This window comes from Dysidea avara, chromosome 9, assembly GCF_963678975.1.
Source record: "Dysidea avara chromosome 9, odDysAvar1.4, whole genome shotgun sequence".
NCBI classification, from domain to species: Eukaryota; Metazoa; Porifera; class Demospongiae; order Dictyoceratida; family Dysideidae; genus Dysidea; species Dysidea avara.
In genome coordinates, this window is record NC_089280.1 from 18,830,781 (window position 1) to 18,851,491 (window position 20,711).

General features: G+C 38.0%; 1 protein-coding gene and 2 long non-coding RNA genes across 3 annotated transcripts in view; 2 read left to right on the forward strand and 1 right to left on the reverse strand.

The window, feature by feature from the left end:
* LOC136267550 (uncharacterized) overlaps positions 1 to 11,324 on the reverse strand; it is a 51,581-nt gene extending 40,257 nt beyond the window's left edge. The window contains exons 1-2 of the mRNA XM_066062713.1: positions 11,318 to 11,324; positions 11,050 to 11,059 (exon numbers count right to left, since the gene is read on the reverse strand). Of these exons, the coding sequence (XP_065918785.1) occupies positions 11,050 to 11,059; positions 11,318 to 11,324 (17 nt within the window). The remainder of the gene's footprint in view (positions 1 to 11,049; positions 11,060 to 11,317) is intronic.
* Positions 9,398 to 9,922, forward strand: LOC136265492 (uncharacterized). The gene is made up of 3 exons (XR_010705552.1): positions 9,398 to 9,622; positions 9,673 to 9,762; positions 9,811 to 9,922. It is a non-coding gene; the product is annotated as an uncharacterized lncRNA (long non-coding RNA).
* LOC136265491 (uncharacterized) lies at positions 9,922 to 10,412 on the forward strand. The gene is made up of 3 exons (XR_010705551.1): positions 9,922 to 9,952; positions 10,122 to 10,178; positions 10,286 to 10,412. It is a non-coding gene; the product is annotated as an uncharacterized lncRNA (long non-coding RNA).
* Positions 11,325 to 20,711: the final 9,387 nt, after the last annotated feature.

Sequence of the window (20,711 nt, forward strand, 5' to 3'; positions counted from 1 at the left end):
TAGCTGATCTTTCTACAGGGTGATTTGTTTGTAGCTGATTTTTCTACAGGGTGATTTGTTTGCAGCTGAACTCTCTATATGGTGGTTTCTTTGTAGCTGAACTCTCTACAAGGTGACTTCTTCTAGCTGATCTCTCTACAGGGTGATTTGTTTGTAGCTGAACTCTCTACAGGTGATTTGTTTGCAGCTGAATTCTCCACATGATGGTTTCTTTAAATTTGTAGCTGAACTCTCTAATTTGTAGCTGAACTCTCTACAAGGTAACTTCTTCTAGCTGATCTCTCTACACGGTGATTTGTTTGTAGCTGAACTCTCTTCATGATGGTTTCTTTGTAGCTGAACTCTCTACAAGGTAACTTCTTCTAACTGAACTCTCTACAGGGAGATTTGTTTGCAGCTGAACTCTCTTCATGATGGTTTCTTTGTAGCTGAACTCTCTACAAGGTAACTTCTTCTAGCTGATCTCTCTACACGGTGATTTGTTTGTAGCTGAACTCTCTTCATGATGGTTTCTTTGTAGCTGAACTCTCTACAAGGTAACTTCTTCTAACTGAACTCTCTACAGGGAGATTTGTTTGCAGCTGAACTTTCTTCATGATGGTTTCTTTGTAGCTGAACTCTCTACAAGGTAACTTCTTCTAGCTGAACTCCCTACATGGTGGTTTCTTTGTAGCTGAACTCTCTACAAGGTGACTTCTTCTAGCTGAACTCTCTACAGGGAGATTTGTTCGCAGCTGAACTTTCTTCATGATGGTTTCTTTGTAGCTAAACTCTCTACAAGGTAACTTCTTCTAGCTGAACTCCCTACATGGTGGTTTCTTTGTAGCTGAACTCTCTACAAGGTGACTTCTTCTAGCTGATCTTTCTACAGGGTGATTTGTTTGCAGCTGAACTCTCTATATGGTGGTTTCTTTGTAGCTGAACTCTCTACAAGGTGACTTCTTCTAGCTGATCTCTCTACAGGGTGATTTGTTTGTGGCTGAACTCTCTACAGGTGATTTGTTTGCAGCTGAATTCTCCACATGATGGTTTCTTTAAATTTGTAGCTGAGCTCTCTACAAGGTAACTTCTTCTAGCTAATCTCTCTACAGGGTGATTTGTTTGTAGCTGAACTCTCTTCATGATGGTTTCTTTGTAGTTGAACTCTCTACAAGGTAACTTCTTCTAACTGAACTCTCTACAGGGAGATTTGTTTGCAGCTGAACTCTCTTCATGATGGTTTCTTTGTAGCTGAACTGTCTACAAAGTAACTTCTTCTAGCTGAACTCCCTACATGGTGGTTTCTTTGTAGCTGAACTCTCTACAAGTGATTTGTTTGCAGCTGAACTCTCCACATGATGGTTTCTTTAAATTTGTAGCTGAACTCTCTACAAGGTAACTTCTTCTAGCTGATCTCTCTACAGGGTGATTTGTTTGTAGTTGAACTATCTACAAGATAATTTGTGACCTGATCTTGGAAAACCTACCTTTTGGCACATGGGTCAATTTTCTGTTTTATAGCTTAAATGAGATACTGGGTACTCATCTATCTTGTGTTAAAATTTCAGTTTAATATCTTTAAGCATTTCTGAGATATGGCTGATTTTCTGTCCTGTACATTACAAACTAACTTTTATGGTAATGTATTGAGTTCTGTGGGTGATTAAGGGTGACAAATGGTGACAAATCACTTTGTTTACTAATAATTCCATTTTTACCATCTAAAATACTTTAAAAGACATTTCTGATAGTTTAATGAAGTAATCTTGGTACTTTTCTGCAATTAAATGCCTTGTATCATTGTCTAAGACTAAGTTTTAGCCATTCCAGCACCTGAACAAATCACCCAATTTGTAAGTTACTTGTTGTCCCACACATGTGAAATTACTACATGGTCTGATATAATCATCCATATCTCCTAGGAAAAAGAAGCTATGGGTGTGAAACTTCACAGCAAGAAGGTTAAATAGTTGCTTTATCCAAATGTGCAAAAAAATTTATTTAAAAATTATTGTTGAAATTTTCATTTGAGTTTTCCCAAAAAGTTAGCTTGTGCCCAAAAGGTAGGTTTTCCAAGATCCGGTCACATTTCTTCTAGCTGATCTCTCTACAGGGTGATTTGTTTGTAGCTGAATTCTGTACAGGTGATTTGTTTGCAGCTGAGCTCTTTACGGAATGCTTTCTTTGTAGCTGAACTCTCTACAAGGTAACTTCTTCTAACTAAACTCTCTACTGGGAGATTTGTTTGCAGCTGAACTCTCTTCATGATGGTTTCTTTGTAGCTGAACTCTCTACAAGGTAACTTCTTCTAGCTGAACTCCCTACATGGTGGTTTCTTTGTAGCTGAACTCTCTACAAGGTGACTTCTTCTAGCTCATCTTTCTACAGGGTGATTTGTTGTAGCTGAATTCTGTACAGGTGATTTGTTTGCAGCTGAGCTCTTTACAGAATGGTTTCTTTGTAGCTGAGCTCTCTACAAGGTAGTTTCTTCTAGCTGATGTCTCCACAAGGTCACTAGTTTGTAGCTGAACTTTCTACATGGTGGTTTCTTTGTAACTGAACTCTCTACAAGGTAACTTCTTCTAGCTGATCTTTCTACAGGGTGATTTGTTTGTGGCTGAACTCTCTACAAGGAAACTTCTTCTAGCTGATCTCTCTACAGGGAGATTGGTTTGTAGCTGAACTCTCTACAGGTGATTTGTTTGCAGCTGAACTCTCCACATGATGGTTTCTTTGTAGCTGAACTCTCTACAAGGTAACTTCTTCTAGCTGATCTCTCTACAGGGTGATTTGTTTGTAGCTGAATTCTGTACAGGTGATTTGTTTGCAGCTGAGCTCTTTACAGAATGGTTTCTATGTAGCTGAACTCTTTACAAGGTAACTTCTTCTAGCTGATGTCTCTACAGGGTCACTAGTTTGTAAATGAATTCTCTACATGGTGGTTTCTTTGTAACTGAACTCTCTACGAGGTAACTTCTTCTAGCTGATCTTTCTATAGGGTGATTTGCTTGTAGTGGAATTCTGTACAGGTGATTTTTTTTGCAGCTGAGATCTTTACAGAATGGTTTCTTTGTAGCTGAACTCTTTACAAGGTAACTTCTTCTAGCTGATGTCTCTACAGGGTCACTAGTTTGTAAACGAATTCTCTACATGGTGGTTTCTTTGTAACTGAACTCTCTACAAGGAAACTTCTCCTAGCTGATCTCTCTACAGGCAGATTTGTTTGTAGCTGAACTCTCTACAGGTGATTTGTTTGCAGCTGAACTCTCTACATGATGGTTTCTTTGTAGCTGAACTCTCTACAAGTTAACTTCTTCTAGCTGATCTCTCTACAAGGTGATTTGTTTGTAGCTGAACTTTCTACATTGTGGTTTCTTTGTAGCTGAACTCTACAAGGTGATTTCTTCTAGCCGAATTATCTCTTTCTATAGATGCATGAATTCCCTACAAGGTAACTTCTTCTAGCTGATCTCTCTACAGGGTGAATTGTTTGTGGCTGATCTCTCTACAGGGTGACTTGTTTGTAGCTGATCTCTATACAGGTTACTTGTTTCTAGCTGATCTCTTGAATTCTCTTCGGGTGACTGCTCTATTAGGATGACTGCTCTATTAGGATGACTGCTCTATTAGGATGACTGCTCTATTAGAGTATCTCGATCTCGCACTTACTACACCAAGTTGGATTTCGTGTTATAACTCCGTGGCTTTAAGTCTGATTCTTCTACACCATTGAAGAGCCTTTCTAAGATGATAACTCCATCTGTACAGCGATTTTCAAAGCATTACCCCAAGCGGTTTACCTGGTAGGCGTGGCAAGCAGTGGTTTTTTATTAGCTAATCTCGATTGCGTAATTGTTACACACTGTTGGTTTTTTCATTGTATCTTCCTGGTTTTTAGCTCGATTTCTTTCAAACCACAAAAGGTTTGAGGTTCAATAGTTAACCTATTCACCCACCGATTTTCAGCTCCTTCCCATACGCGGTTTACCCTGTAGGCGTGACAACATATTGGTGTTATTTTTCGTGAATAATCGCTCATAACTCTTTGCCTGTTTATCGTATTCCAGCCACAGTTGGTACAGAGATGCGCCTTTATACCCCCCTTCCGTGTGCCAAATTTCAAGGCGATCGGATATGGCGTTCGCGTTTTATAGCAGTTTTTGTAAGTGTGCGAAAAGAGGAAGAAAAATAAGAAAAAACGAAGAAACTAAGCCAATTTGTGAAGTCGCATATCTCGGGAACGCTTGAAGCGATTTCGCTCAAATTTGGAATGTGGAGTGCTGAAGGTGGAGGGAGTGTCCACAGCAAAAATCGTCTTGTTTCATCAAGGCAGCACAGAGCTACGGATGTGCGAAAATTGCGTTTTCTTTCTTCCTGTCAATATACTCACGGGTGTTACGCGCCGGCTTCTTGGGCCGCACGACACACTACCGTGTGTCTTGATTATTGTAATTACTTACTAAGATAAACAGGTATAGGATTAAATTGTGTGATAAAGGCATGTGCACCTGTACCTCTCAACACTTCATCACAATCCTCTACTGCTCTTTATAGGGTTTCATACAAAAAAAAAGATTTTTAAGATCAAAAGCTATACCACAAATCAGTACTGTAATCTAATGTATAATTTACAAGTTCTTGAGGTAGATGGCGTCAACTCCTCCTATTATGTCACTCTCATGGGAAACTCAGCCATTTCATATAGCTAGAGGATATCATAATGCATACAATGAAATGGTTAAATTTGTAGTTACCTCACTGGAGTGGATGTATCTGTTTCAAAGTAGTATATTTGTTATATGATTTTCACTGTTCACTTGGATAGTACTGTTTGTAGGAAGCAATAATTATTGAAGAGGTTCGCAGAAAAGGAGGCATGTGAAATTTAAATGCACCTCATCTGTAAACATGAAAAAGATCGATTCTTTTAGGCATGAGAATGAAGTTACACAGCAAGTTTTTGAAATTAAGGGTAGTTATTTTAATGCCTTCTACACAATTACCTCAGTGAATAGTTATTGAGTGGCACTTGTCACCTTTTCTGTTGATTCCTTCAATTTAAATAAACTTTTACTATTTGTTATTGTTATTGCTTTGGCTTTACAGTGACCAGCACTGAATATAATTGTTGTATTGACATTTGACATTTGTTTATATCAACATAGTGGCATCGTTTCCCTGCAAAAAAAAAAAAACAGATTGGGTGGTCAAAAACCTTTCAAAAAACAGGAACAGATTTTTTGACATTGGTCATGACCAATACACAATTTAAATTGTTGCACATTGATTGATGCTAACATCACTATATGGGGTTTTCTGGAATTTTGTTTTTGAATTTTCATGGTCTCATGCTAAAGGGAGAGACCCTTTCACTAATTATGTACTGACATAAATGCTAATTATATTTCATTCTGCAGGGTGCCTGGATACAAACCACTACCTGATATTGACCAATATCTAATTCCAGCTGAAATAGAACTTCCTCTGTCACTCAGACCATTTAAATATTTATTGCGAGCATCAAAGGAGTGTTTACAAAACAACTTTTTAAGTTGTTTTGCTACCATTGCTGGTAGTGTTACATTATTTCATTATGAATTGATCTGCGAGCAGCAAGACACGTGTCCACTAATACTGTGCTATAGTACTTCCTGTGGAACTGGTACAGATTTAATATTTGCTAAGCCACTAATATTTTGAAATTCTCTGTTAGGTAAAACAATGGCATTGCGAATTGCCTTGAGTATCTATGGAGGATTGAATAGAAACATCAACAGCCATAAAACTTCTTCATCGTCCTTGCTTATTCAGACTGCCTTAGGAACAATGCCAATTGGTATGTCACAATAAGGCGTATCACTTCACTTGTCATAACTTTGAGTATCAGGGTTATCACCAGTTCATATTGTACTTGTAGAAAATAAGTGTACTACTGCACGGACAATGCAACAAGTTGTGATCATTCAATGTAATGCTTTGATTTACAACATCAAGGGCATGACTCAGAGAAACAATCCAATTCATTGATGCATTGTCCCATTGACACCTATCACTTTCATTTTACTGCAAATATTGAAATAAAGCAAAAATTACTGAAAACTAAGAGTCGGATTAACCTGGATTCTCCAACTACGATCTCAAAAAATAAATGTATTGTCTTCACACAGGCTGTAGGGTTCTACGAACCCTCAGCATTTTGTGCTGTTATCCCGTAATGAATAAATAAATAAAACCTGTAAATACTCTAAATGGTGTTATTCAAATATCATAAGGCTTCCAAGTTGTAATTTTGATTTATTTACAACTACTATACAGGGCTTGATGATGCTCAAAGCAAATTGAAAATCGAAGAAATATCTGTTGAATTATTTAACGGGTTTTCAAAGAGAACTTTAGGAAGTGGATCAGTCAAACCTAAAACATCTATTATTGTTACCTCCAATGAAGCATTTTGCAACTCTGAAAGGTGAAGAGTAACATTTTATTTATGCTAATGTTCAATGTGCCGTGTTACTGTATTTCAGGAATACTCAGAGAATTATCCATGTCCCATTTTTTCCACCGGACAATGATTTGACTAAATCTGAAAAGCATGAATTGGAAGTGAAGCTTAGAGATGTGCTTAACAATGCATCTTCTTGCATAGGAGAATTCATTGCTTTGGGTCAGAAATTCATGTCTGAAAATGCAACCAAGGAGCTTGAAGAGCAGATCATTCCTTTTGTTAGCAGTCAATTGCATGGTCTATCCTACCGAGTAGTCAAGGGTTATGCAATGATTGTAATGATGATGAAACTGGTAAGACAAAGAAATGCTTGTTGGGTATTTAAAATTATGTCTATGTTACACACATAGGTGTGCAAAATGTCTGGAAAAGTAGTGGAATATAAGGAGGTGGAGAGTTTCTTTAAAGCCGCGATCATTGTTAAACTACATCAGCCTGGTGGAGAGAACTTTTACTCAATTCTTTCAGAAGTAACCAGTGGTACGGAGAGTATGACTACAGAGAAGGTATGATCAACGGCTTGCATTACAGCTAAGTTTATAGCTAATAGTTGACAGAATTTTTAAGAAAAGTGCAAGTTAAAACATTCAATTAAGTATAAAATTTACGCTAGTATTTTGAATTATATCAAATTATAATATATCCTATATTCCAATTAATAAAACAGCACATGACACTTTTTTCAACTCAATTTGGATTCCCTTAGTTTCTCTGTTGCCTTGAAAATCAAAAGCTAACCTTTTTACGGATCTACAAACTACTACAGTTTCCACTTTAATGCACACATTAACATAACAGTTGCCATTTGACATGTTGCTATTTGTACAGTCCAAGTATCATAACTCTTTTTCCTTTTTGATCATAGTTTTCTCACACAGTCAGACCAAGATAGTACGTAATAGTTTCCTTATAGCAACTATCAAAAGAAACATGTTATTTTCACAGATACAACTTTGATTATATTATTTCTCATACTCTTTGTTTGTACACAAACTTAACCAAAACTGAACTGTACCTATGCCAGTTATAATATCGGGTTGTATAAGACAGACCAACCATATGAAAAATTATGCTTGCTAAGAATCATAGAAAAATCCTAAGGAATACCATCCATTCATGCAATATATATTATGTGGTGGATATTTAATTCTCACTTCATGTATAGCCATGGCTATTGGCTTTCAATTTAGAGCTACAGGCATATCTAACCTATACTTTTAGATCAATGGTTCAATATAAATTCCTTCTTTTTGTAATTTTATTATGTTTCTGATATTCCCGTATGTAGTCTGATTCAGTACAATAAAATGCTAAACCAGTAATAACTTTTATGTGGCTCATACATCAGTTTGATAGAATATATATCTAATGCTGTTACTTTGACTTGAAGGTTAAATTTTCAACTGTAGATTCAGCAGATTTTAAGAACTGATGTGATAACAACAAAGGTTACAGGAAATTGTGCAGCTGTACACGTGGCTTCAGCACGGAAGATGATTGTTGGCCTTACAGATAGACAGATAAATGATGCCATAATACAAGCTGGAGGGTTGATAAACTTTCAGGTGAAATATCTAGGAAAAGCAAGCAAGTCCTTCCTGATTCCACATACTAGTATCAGAACTGACATCTTGAGTCGTTGGAGAGTAGAATTTATTTAACGTATTAAAAACCCATACTGTGACAGCTGACACAGCTCAGTGACGGAAAAGCACTGATACAGCTAGTATCTGCACATGTGCATAGATACATATTTACACTGCAGATACACCTGTTCAATTGATTTAAATTATCTGGCATGAAAAACTGCACAATCATGTATGGGGTAAAACAGTGTTCTGTCCACAGACTCCACAATATTAATGAAGCTTTGTTGGAACACGTTTCTGGTCAGAAATCCAGTTACTATCCAGTTTGATCCTCCTATGTTATGTGTGTATATTTATCCCGTCACCATTCAGTGGTCCCAAATTACTTATTACTGTGATTGATTATCAAGCACAATAGTTTTATGAAGGTAGTTTTATGGTGATTTAAGGTCATTGGTTGGAGGCTGCAAAGCAGGCCACCCTGGAGAAACAGGACCAACCCAAGCCAACTTTGAATGAACTCAATATAAACTTATCTTCATACAGATAGTGAAAGATATTGTTATGCATATTAGGCAACCTCAGTTAGTGGTAAGGTCAGGTTCATAGGTGGCTCTATGGGGACATATGGGGGCAAGGCCCCCTGTTGATTTTTGCAACTTATAGAAATGTTGGGCAAATTGTAGCATAGATTGGCATTGTTTGGTTTAACTTTTAATGGTATCAGCATCATTTTAAGCCATTTTCAAGCCATTCAATTGCAAGATTTTTACAGCTTTTGGGTGTTGCACCTCTATACCCCCCTGGAAGTTCATTTTATACTGCAACCACAAGTGCTGTGTCACATTTAATCCACTGCACATGTTCAAGTGGCTGCTAACTTGTATTCTTCCAATGGTATTGCTTACTAATATTTTGTCACTACCGCATTATTCAGTTACCTGTACTTACAGATTATACCATAGAGCCCATCTCTATTACACATATGCATTGTTATCTGTATCAACAGTATGCGTTTTGCCAACAGAGTATTTCACAAAGTTATATCAATGGCGGAATTGATGTGTAACATTTTGTTATGCACCGTTCCACTTCAGTCGGACCACACTGAGAACCCAACATCTACAGCTGTAGTGTCAAGTGCTGCTTCCTCCAGATGTAGCTATACATTTGTTTTGCATATTAATAGAGCACATTGACATATGTAGTGCACCAAGGCATAAAGTACCAAAAGTCTGTATGCATAAAGCTAACACTTAAGTTGTTTACATTTTGATCACATAATATTCCCAGTATGGGCTTCTTTATATTATGTAATATTTTCACTTTATATATAGATTTGGGAACTACAACAGATGACGATCAACAGCTACCTGAATTAGAAAACGATGCACTTGGGTCTACAAATGAGAATGGCTCTGAAAGCAATTGTCAGCCAACTAGGACTTTGAGTAATGCAGATACTGAAGATGAATCAGAGTTTAGCAGCAGCACCAATTTTGATAATGTTTCTTTATCTGCTAGCATCGAAGATACTCAGGAGCAACCAGTATGTGTTAATTTTATACAATAGGACCTACAAAATAAGTATTTTTTTAGAATGATGACAATAGCCTTTTTCAGGAGGGTCAGAGTACTGCATCACCTTCAGAAAAATGCATCTTCAGTGACAGCGATGATTGTGACAAGGTTTGTATGAAATATTCAGTAAGAAATGATGACAATAGCCTTTTTCAGGAGACTCATGGTACTGCACCACCTTCGGAATCAAGCATCTTTAGTGACAGCGAAGATTATGACAAAATTTTATATGAAAAATTCGTAAAGAAGTGTCAGAGGTTTTACAAACTTAAGACGTTTGTGAAGCCTCACTACAAAGGTTTGTATGCATAGTTTGTAGGTGGTTGATACACCAGATTTGGGATTGCTGCAATGAAATTAAAGTGTACATTCTTGCAAATATCAGTTAGCATACAGTTCACCCAGGTTGTAACAGACACACTGATTATTCTAATCACTAATTCATAGCTTTATATTTATATTAATAGGTACATTGAGAAAGAGGGTCATTAACTCCCCAAGAAATAGAACTATTATAAGAAAAGGTAAGTTTGCATCGCCAATATTAGTAGCTTTATGTGTAATAATCATGTTGGTACATTTAATATAATAACTATCACTAGACTGCATAATGTGCACACTTTCCTTATAGAACGTGTTCCTCTTGTGTCAGCCAAACAATCAAGCAAAAGTTTGATAAAGCCTACCCTGGTTCCAGATACATGTGGTGCAACAACTTGTATTATTTCCAATTCAACAGCCAAAAAAATCGACTGGGTGAAATGCCAGAAGTGCAAGAAATGGATACATTTGTTTTGTATCAATCTTACAGTCAAGAATTTACCCAAAGTTTTTTTTGCAATAACTGCAATGAATAATAATTAATTTGAATTAAACTGATGCAATATTTTGTGTGATTTAATGCTCTTTTATCCCTGCACAATCCAATCTTGTGAAATTAATAATAATAAATGAATAGTTGAACTGTTTATAATGTATGTAGATAAGTTTAGTGTGAGTTTTAACTTAACTGCTGCTGCATATCAAGACTCACCACTGCTTGAAGTATCTTAGTTTACTACAGTGGTATATCCCCAGTATATGGAACAGTTAATTGTTTGTTATTTTAGTAGTTTTTCAGTAAACCTGCATTCACTGATGTTTTACTGAGAGTTTAAAACTTAGTAAAATAATTATGTTCCATATACTTAAGTTTACTGACACTTTACTATCAGTATAACTACAGTAAGGCATCTTAACAAATTAGTAAACTAAGAACCTTCAAGCAGTGCACGGTAGTGAGTCGCGCGGCCAGTAAAGCAGAAACGCGCGCCGCAGACAATATATGACGCGACCACTACGTGAGGATTTTACAAGAACGAACGTTGTCAAATTCGGCCTCCACCCGTCACTTACGCTATCCCTCTGAAACTCTGGAGTTGAACTCATCGTGTCACTAGTAACTACCACACAAGCAGTGAAGCAAATCCATGCCGATTGTTTCGTGATCGAGGTTGCCGACATCAAAGGGGAAGTTTCATTTTTTTTTTTTTTTTAATCGCATGCGGTTAGACGCAACCGCAGGTGTATGCCTTGCGTTCCTTTGTGCATTCCGAACATTGATCGTCCTGTTATCACTTCAGTATTCACTCAATCACCTCAAGATTCACATCATCGATTTCACCATACATGATTACCCTACAGTCGTGATTTCAGCACCAAACGAAGTTTTAGTCTGGCGCCGCCCGCCCCTTCGCAAAAAGTAAGGGTCTGGTGAAATACGAATACCTAATCATTTCAAAAGGAATTCAATTAGACAGCGCACGTAATGCTTGTTACGTCAGATAATTGCACTTCAATTCGAACAAAAGCATTGTGTTGCCAAGGCGATTTCTGTGTGAACGTCATTGGCATGTACTAATTGGCTAGCGCCGAATCTGGGCGCTAGAAATGATTTAGTATCTGTATTTCACCAGACCCTTACTTTATGCGAAGGGGCGGGCGGCGCCAGACTAACGAAGTTTCAGTCGACCTAGAGGCCAAATACAAATCCCAGATTGTTGTTTTCCGCAATACTCGCTTGGCATGTAGGGCAATGTGTCTTTAAACTGTTCTGAAAGTTTCGTTCAGATTGAAACATTTGTTTTCGAGAATGGCTAGTTTGAAAATTGAATTTAGTCGCCCCCACGTCATTTGCTCTCTAAGAATTTTACTCGGAATTTAAAGAATGACGCAGAGCACAACTGCGGTCACTGGGTATTGATGAACTGGCGCTCTATGTAGTTAATCAGTACATATAGCCACCAAGAAGTGTGCTGCCATAGATTATAGTCATAGATATAATCTATGGTGCTGCATACCATCCTTCGTTTTGAAATTAGTCGCCCCCACATAATTTGTCCCTCTAAGGGCGCGGCTTAAAGAATGACACAAGAGTACAACTGCGGTTACCAGTTGTTGACACAAGCTGTGAGTAATTAGCACATGTAGCTAGCTTAAAAGGAAGTGTGCAAAATCGCCTAATACAATTGTCACCATGCATTATTGCATTTTATAGCACCCCCACACAAAATTACACATGTAATTACAACATACAGAGGAGACACATGAATACCAAACACTTTTCACAATAATTATGTAAGAATTGTACAATAATGACTGTAATATAACTGCTATGCAACCATGGTAGCAAGTCTCACATGACGGCATGTATATTCATCCAAACACAATGGGAGTAACGAGTAAGTATGATGACAACAAGTAGTCTCGCGTGCCAGACGGTTTGTGTGGGGGCGGCAAATAAACCGTCTGGTCACTGTTGCACACATTCTGGGACCACTGCCGGAATGTTAGCAGAGCCAATCAGATCGCTTCGCGGACTTTGTGACGCAACAAACACTAATAATTCAAATTCTTATTGTAATAAAGAACGCTACAGATCACTTTTTTGAAAGTTTAAGAACGCTATGGGCCTAGGATCTTTGTTTCCCTAGTACAGGGCTCTTAAAAGCGTTTGTATAAGAATGATTTTGGTTCAGTACAGATTTGTGGAACGGCGAAATTGTCGAGGAAGACGTTCAGCAATGTTTCAAATACGTCACCAGGACATTACCAGTACAATCATCGTCCTAGTTTGCTCACAGAAGTGATTGGAACGATTATTACATCATCCTTGGCGCGAAACAATACCGTTATGTACTCTAATTGCATTCCAGTGAGTTCACAGAAAGTGTGCAACAGTGACCAGACGGTTTATTTGCCGCCCCCACACAAACCATCTGGCATGCGAGACTAGACAACAAGTTGGTATGACTCCATTTGTAGAATCCAGATGAGTGGGTGTGGCTCCAGTATGTCTAAACAGTTAACAAACATTCCTGTTATAAATACGTGTTAGAGTTGCAATATAATAGTATAGTATTTAAATGCAATAATACATAGTCTCCATTGCATCACTATCAAACGACACTAAGTGGAGGATATTGTTGCATCTCTAGTATGTACACTCTATCAGTACAACCTATCTTAATGGCCACTAGTATAGAAAGACAACCACTCTTGAAAAGCCAATTCCAATTGAGAATTTATACACTGTTACCTGCTGAATGAGTGAAGGTGGCAATAAACAAGTTCCACCGTAATTTATACACGTGATCTGATCCTGTATATTCTGTCAGTGGATGAGATCCACTTGGCCAGGACAAAATGTGACTCAAGTGCCCTGGATGATCCATACTCAACCAACTTATGACCCAGTGGCACAATGGAACTGACTATTTATAGAGAATAAGATTATATTTATTTCTAAGATGTGTGGATGTGTGGACACATTACAACACATTACATGTACATACAAGACATGCTACGTACTGTTTTAGCATTTCAAGTCACCACATTATACACGTACCAGTCAACAATGCTTCATAGTGCCCATCAGTAAACCTGAAGAAAAGTTACGAAAAATAAAAATTCACATAAGTACAATAAAACCTCATTAATATGGCAGGCTGTGGGACCAAAAAATTTGGCCTGAATAACAAGGTGGCCTTATTAATGAGGTCATAAGTAATGCTTAGCTATATTTGGGACCTACTAGAGGTGGCCAATATAATGAGGTGGTCTTATTAAAGAGGTGGCCACTAAGTGAGGTTTCACTGTACATATAGTTCACAATATTGTGAACAATATTAATGGTTAACAATATACACTGAAACTTGCAGGTCACTTCTTGTGGAAGATTGCTCTCTACACAAAATGACACATTCAGAGATTGTATTTAGATGGATGATACAGTAACGCATTGTGACTTCACTACTCGTGATGTGTCACTGCTAGGCAGCAACCATATACACGGCACTTCCACATCGCACTTGCTCGCACGCACAATTTTGCTAAAGATTTTACAAATTGATAATTAAGGGGTGTGGCAACTAGCTGTTTCGCTCGCAAGACTGTGTAGCAGCTGTTTCCCTTCTGTACAAGTGGCCACCAAGACAGGTCCACTGTGGATGAAAGCCAGGCATTAGATATTTGGTATTTCATGTGTTGAAGACATTCCAGGGCTTCTGGTAGTCTCAAATCTCACCACAGTTTAACTCAGGCAGTGTTGTGGTCACCACTAAACTACTGGAATGCTGTGTTATGTTCATCTTATGCTTGGCCACTATATTGTAGAACTGAAATGGATATTGTGAAAAATATATCCTATGGATAATGACTTCATCACTTTCTTCATCAGGAGCTTATAAGGACCAATAGTGAAACTTTTTACACTTGGGGCTGACAGTCAACTGCCTATGTCTGAAGCAGTGCTTTTGGTGCTCTAACAGATTGGCTGCCCCCTTGCTGCCAGCACTCACAGTCTCATACGCTGTCATACACTAAATCCATCTCTATAGCCAGTTAGAACAGCATGCTTCCTACCTTTTTTTTAAGGCCGCATAATGCAGCCACCTCTTTAAAAGGCAAGGTTAGAAAATTTTGTCCCTATGGCCTGAATAATGACCAGTTTTCACTGTACTATTAGTGATTAGTGATCATGGGGGTTTATTTATTAAGATACTAAGATATACAAACGCTACAACCTCTAAATATAGCAGTAAATTTTTTACCCTGGTCCAATGTCTCGTAATAGACCTTATTCACTGAATTAATTTCATAGCGCTTACAACCCGTTGCGAAGGAGTTGTCCGCCAATATTCGCCATTTGCAGTACCAAAACCATAGTAACATCACAATTCTCCGCCAAATTCGCCATTTGCAGTACCATAACTATGGTAACATGATAGCAACCGTTGTGCTCGCCCAGTTTTAGAACTCAAAATGGCGTCCGAAAGACCATCACCATGGCAAATAGGGAGCCTTGTATGGCTTCGCGTGACATCAGAGGGCGCTTACTGTTCTAAATGAATAAGGTCTATAATCGTGGAGACTCTACTGTGACAAATACATGTTTATCATGATATGTGCTAATCGCCTTTTTACAATTAAGTTTTACAACACAAATACATGTATAGTTAAACTCACCAATTGCGACTAAATCCCTTCAACACGAAAAGACCAATAATGAGACAACCTTGGAGACAACAGCCACGCAAGCCTATTCTGGTGCGTTTATTTAGTAGTAATATAAATTTTAAAGGCGTTTATTTACAACAGGACATAATTACGCGCCCCTCTATTGTCTCTGTACATACTTGCCTTTTCTTTACTATTCTCATTTCATTTCACAAGATCTCTTGGTAGCTTCTTCACTTGAATTAGTCAATGCTTGAAGTAGATCGAGATACTCTAATAGAACAGTCACATTTCTACAAGTGCCATATTTTTATATTGTAAAGTCTGTAAGTAGCTAGTAATTTAAACTATACAATCCGATGCTAAGCAGAAGTTGTAACTATGCTAAATATTGATTGCTGTGTTACAGCTGTTTTGTGACTGCTCTAATAGAGTATCTTGATCGTTTCAATGCAGTACAAGATGAAAGGCAAAGTGTTGTTAAGGGTTTACTAGTTAAAATGGGTGTTAGTTGACTGCAGTTGCATGCCACTAACAGGGCCGTCCAGAGAAATTAGAGGGCCCAGGGAAAAGAGTTAAAGAGGGGCCCAGGGGCAAGGAAGGGTCTAGATCCTGACTGCTCTATTAGAGTATATCGATCTTTCTTTAAACAGGTATTCAAGTGGCCCCTTTCGGGCTGTGGTAGGGGGCAAAATACCCCAGTTACCCCCAATGTGGGCGGCCCTGGCCACTAAAATTATATTTTAATATTCTGTCACTGTAATCTGGGGTTTCTGTCAAAACCATGGAAACTCACCTACTGTTATCAACAGTGCATTGCTTATTCTAACAAAAAGTATTGAAATCCCATCCAAAAACAGCTTATAGCTGTAAAAAAAGTGCGCGTCCAAGTAAAGCAGAGTTAACTGCGACACAAAGTAGTGATATCATAATGCGGCGGCCATGTACGAGGTGTGCAAGTTGTAAAATTAATATTAGCTAATCAGATAATACAATGTTATTGTTAAAGTGTTAATGATAACTATGTGATGCTGCTAGTTTTTAAGTGTGTGAGCATCTTCATAAATGCCACATAAATTTAATTCTCAATAAAGCAATGTGTATAGATTCTCTGATAGTAATAAATAGTTTGAGTTTGGCCGCCTTTCCTGTATACAGCAATGCTACGAACAAAGGAAAGGTGGCCAAACTCAAACTATTTATTGCTATCAGAGAATCTATACACATTGCTTTATTGAGAATTAAATTTGTGTGGCATTTATGAAGATGCTCACACACTTATAAACTAGCAGCATCACATAGTTCTCATTAACACTTTAACAATAACATTGTATTATCTGATTAGCTAATATTAATTTTACAACTTGCACACCTCGCACATAGCCGCATTATGATATCATTACTTTTTGTCGCAGTTAACTCTGCTTTACTTGGACGCGCACTTTTTTTACAGCTATAAGCTGTTTTTGGATGGGTATATATTACACAGCCTAACAACGTCAGCCTTATAGCCTGAAAATACTCACATAGGCTTAATGTATTACATCTCCTGCTCTGTATATGCTATAATAAGTCTGAGTATACACAAGTGGTACAAATTATGGGGTTCTTATGATCAAATTAAACTTTAAAGATATAAAAAGTAGAAATTTGATTGGGAGTTACCCAGTTACATGGTTACCACATATGATACTACTTATTAAACCTATTCTGTTCTGACGTACATGGTATACAACTTATATCTATAGTTTGGCTTGTTACTTTTCTGTTTCTCTATAAAATTAATGGTGAAATTTGGTTGAGAGTTACCCAGTTACATATTATCCACTTCTCAAATCTATTCTAATCTAACGTGCATGATATACATCTTGCATTTTATATCGGCTGGTTACATTTGTGTTACTCTGTAAATGCTGAAATTTGGCTAGGAGTTACCCATTTACATGGTTACCAAATTTGATGCAACTTGTCAAATCCATTCTACTCTCACGTGCATGGTATACAACTTACAACTTTTTAGGCTGGTTACTTTTCTGTTACTCGGTAAATGTGACTGGATCTACGAAAACCGTTCGAGTCGCCCAAGACAGGAAGTTTGATTTTTTCACACAAACACAAAGCTTAATGAATGTGTTCTATACCATATGCGTATTTTGTACCATACGCGTATGGTACATACCATATGCGTATACGCGTACGGTACAGCCATACGCGTATGGTACGGAAAATCGTACCATCTGAGTATAGCTAACCTGGTATGCGTATAATATCAAGCAGAAGGTTTTTACACTGCCTTACCTATTGACTACGCCTGATGGCACTCTGCTTTCATTTCTGTTCGGGGAAGAGGGAGGGGGAGGGGCTAGTCTTTCTGTTCATTTCATTTCATCAAAGTATCTGACATTTCATCAAAGTATCTGACAGTTCCACAAAATACATGCAATAGAGCCATCACCCATATAATTATGATGGTTTATGTAAGCACCTGTGGATTATTTTCTTGATGTCTTCTGACTTTTGTACATATTGATTTATTGCCTCATCCTGCTGTCTACTGCCTTATTTGTCATGGATTTCCATCTTGCATTTTTATAATAAATGACTTCATTTATCCACAGTGTAATTGATTTGAAAGTACACAAGCTGCTATACTGTATATGTTCTTTAGAATAGTTGAGTTAAAATGACCAGATTTGTGAACAGGTACCTTTTCCACACATTTTACATACCAGAAAACAAAATGATGTAACACTTGACTCCTTACACTGATAAACTTGCTCTTAGTATCAAAATGTAGATAGATACTAGTAGCTACTGTACACTCATGGATAATTGCATGCAGGCATGCGCAATTATAAGGTATATGCTATTGAATGAGGCATGTACATTGCCTGCTGAGATGAAGTAGGAAAACACAACGTGGCAGAGATTTTATGGTGAGTTTATGAGTTCTAATGTATAGTTCAGTAATGAATGTATATTAAGTAGCATGCATTGTTTCATTATTGTTAAGTGCGTTGTATAGCTACTTGCTACTTACTGTCATACTTGTGGATGGGAAGACAATGTGTTTAGCTACTCTTATCTGAATGTACTCTTTAAAGTTAACAACATCCACATTAATTTGTGCTTGTAGGTCCAGTGTGATGAATATACTATTTACGGTATGTATAAACAAGAAAAGTACGTAAACAAGACATTGGATCTTCAAAAGAAGAAGAGTGTACATAGTATATAAAAATGCAAATACAGTGAGGAGCCATGCTGCACAACTGATGACACTTACGAAGTTCATTTTTCCAGTTATTTGCTTTGCACAAGCAGTATATGCATATATGTATAATTCAGTTAGAGCTTACTAGCTACCATGCATGTTGTAATTGCTCTCCTTGCTTATTTACCCAATTCTGCTGTAAATTGTCAGTTATCCACACTTATAATTGAGTATATATATAAGACCATCTGCATGCTTCTGATAGCTACTGTATAAAGTAGCATACATGCACACTACATTTATGTAAAGTTCTGCAAACAAAGTGAGGTCATGTACATAAGATTTAGGTACATTAGTATAGGACTATAGTGGGAAATGCATGGGCATGCATGGCAAGGATAAAATGCATGCAGTGTGCTGATGAATAAATTTATAGTTACAGCTCAGTAGTAAGCAGATTATTGTGTTGTGTTCTAAGTTTGCTCAGCTACACTGTTAAAATGAAAAGTAACCACAACTCTCAAGGAGTTCCCAGTGTAGGGAGGATTTAACACCCCTGGAGAGTAACCATTACTCCAAAGGAGTAACTGAGGAGTAACACATGCTCTGAAGGTGGTGTCACTTACTCTTCAGAGTAATGGTTATTCTCTTCAGAGTGTTGGTTACTCTCTATGGGGTGTTAAATCCTCCCTACACTGGGAACTCTCAGAATGGTGGTTACTCTTTATTTTTAACAGTGTAGAAATGCTTGTAAAGACAGCCCATTGTAGCTAGGTGATGGCAAGACTAGAAGATACTGAGAAAAGGCATAATACGCATATGGTACGTACCATACGCGTATGTCTATACCGTACGCGTATGGTACGGAAAATCGTACCGTACGCGTATGGTATGTACCATACGCGTACGGTACAAAATACGCATATGGTATAGAACAAATGCACTATCAAATTTCACTGCCACAGTCCACCAGAGTAAAGTGGTCTGCTTTTGCTGGCTGCTTTTCTAGAGCACAGTGGCGAGCCGTACGAGTGGTCTGGGGTCTTGATGGAGCCCTGGCCAACCAGGAGATGGCTGTGTGTGGCTGTACAGCTCTGTGGTGTTGGACAATGACCTGTGCCGTAAATTTCCTTTCATTTTAGCCAGTTCTGAGCCCTGAATGGCCTATAACTTGGCCTAATTCATCCCAGCACGTCTCTTTTCAATTTTTGAACACCTTCCAGGGCCCCCGCCTCCCACCCTTCTGGAGCTCGCCTCCCACCCTTCTGGAGCTCGCCTGATACAGACAACCTCGGTTTAAAAACTATCTAAAATGGCGGGAAACTTAGCTGTTGGCTACTTCTTCAGTGGATGATCAGGAAGGTAAGAAATTGTTGTGAAACGTGTGAAAATTTGGTATGCGTAGCTACCACCATTGGCCAGCTACAACACACAGAATATTTAAAACCGACGTTTCTCGATACTTTTAAATGGGCGATAAGACCGGTTTTCCCAGAGACAGTCACAAATAGTGAAATTTGGCTGGGAGTTACCCAGTTACATGGCAGGGGCGGATCCAGAATTTTCCAAAGGGAGGGGCTAAGCTGGAAGAGGATATACATATTGGTAGCTAGGTAGCTCAAGAAGTATTGGTGTCATAAGAACATTAGTGTGTGAAGCCCACTAGCATGCAAAGCATGCCAAACTAGGGGGGTCTGGGGCATGCCCCCAACTAGGAAAATTTTGAAATTTAGGATATTTATATTGTATCTGGGAGTATTTTCAGGACTTTTTAGCATGTGATTTTCAAGGCTGATCCAACCATTAGCATCACAATATTCTAGCTAGTTACATAATAAACACACGCTGATAGTTACCACTATTTAATGGATCAGCTGCCTTGGTAATTATAATAAAATGTGTAAGGTGCAAGGGTAAACAGCAACCTGGTGATAAAGAGTGATCCATCAAAGTTACCCATACAGTAGATTGCCAATAGACTGTACACAGCTATGTGAACAGATTCAGGAAGCGGAGGCTCTGAGCTTGTTTTCTCCTATTGGTTTTTATAGCTACTAGGAGGATGGGACCTACATCTACACTGACCAACTAATATCTTACAAAAACTTCCCTCTATATGCTGGCTGAAAAGTAGAATGATTACAATTATGGGTTTGATGTCAGTTGGTTTATTTCATCAAGGTCTGTTGTAATATCATCAGTCATTAATACCCTCTAATGTTAATCCCAGGCCCGTACACAGGATTCTCAAAAGGGGGGTTATAAATTGAATTGGTAGACAATCTAGGTCAGACACTGAGAAATGTCTAATATTCATTGTCATGAAAGTAGCCACATTCTACAAGAT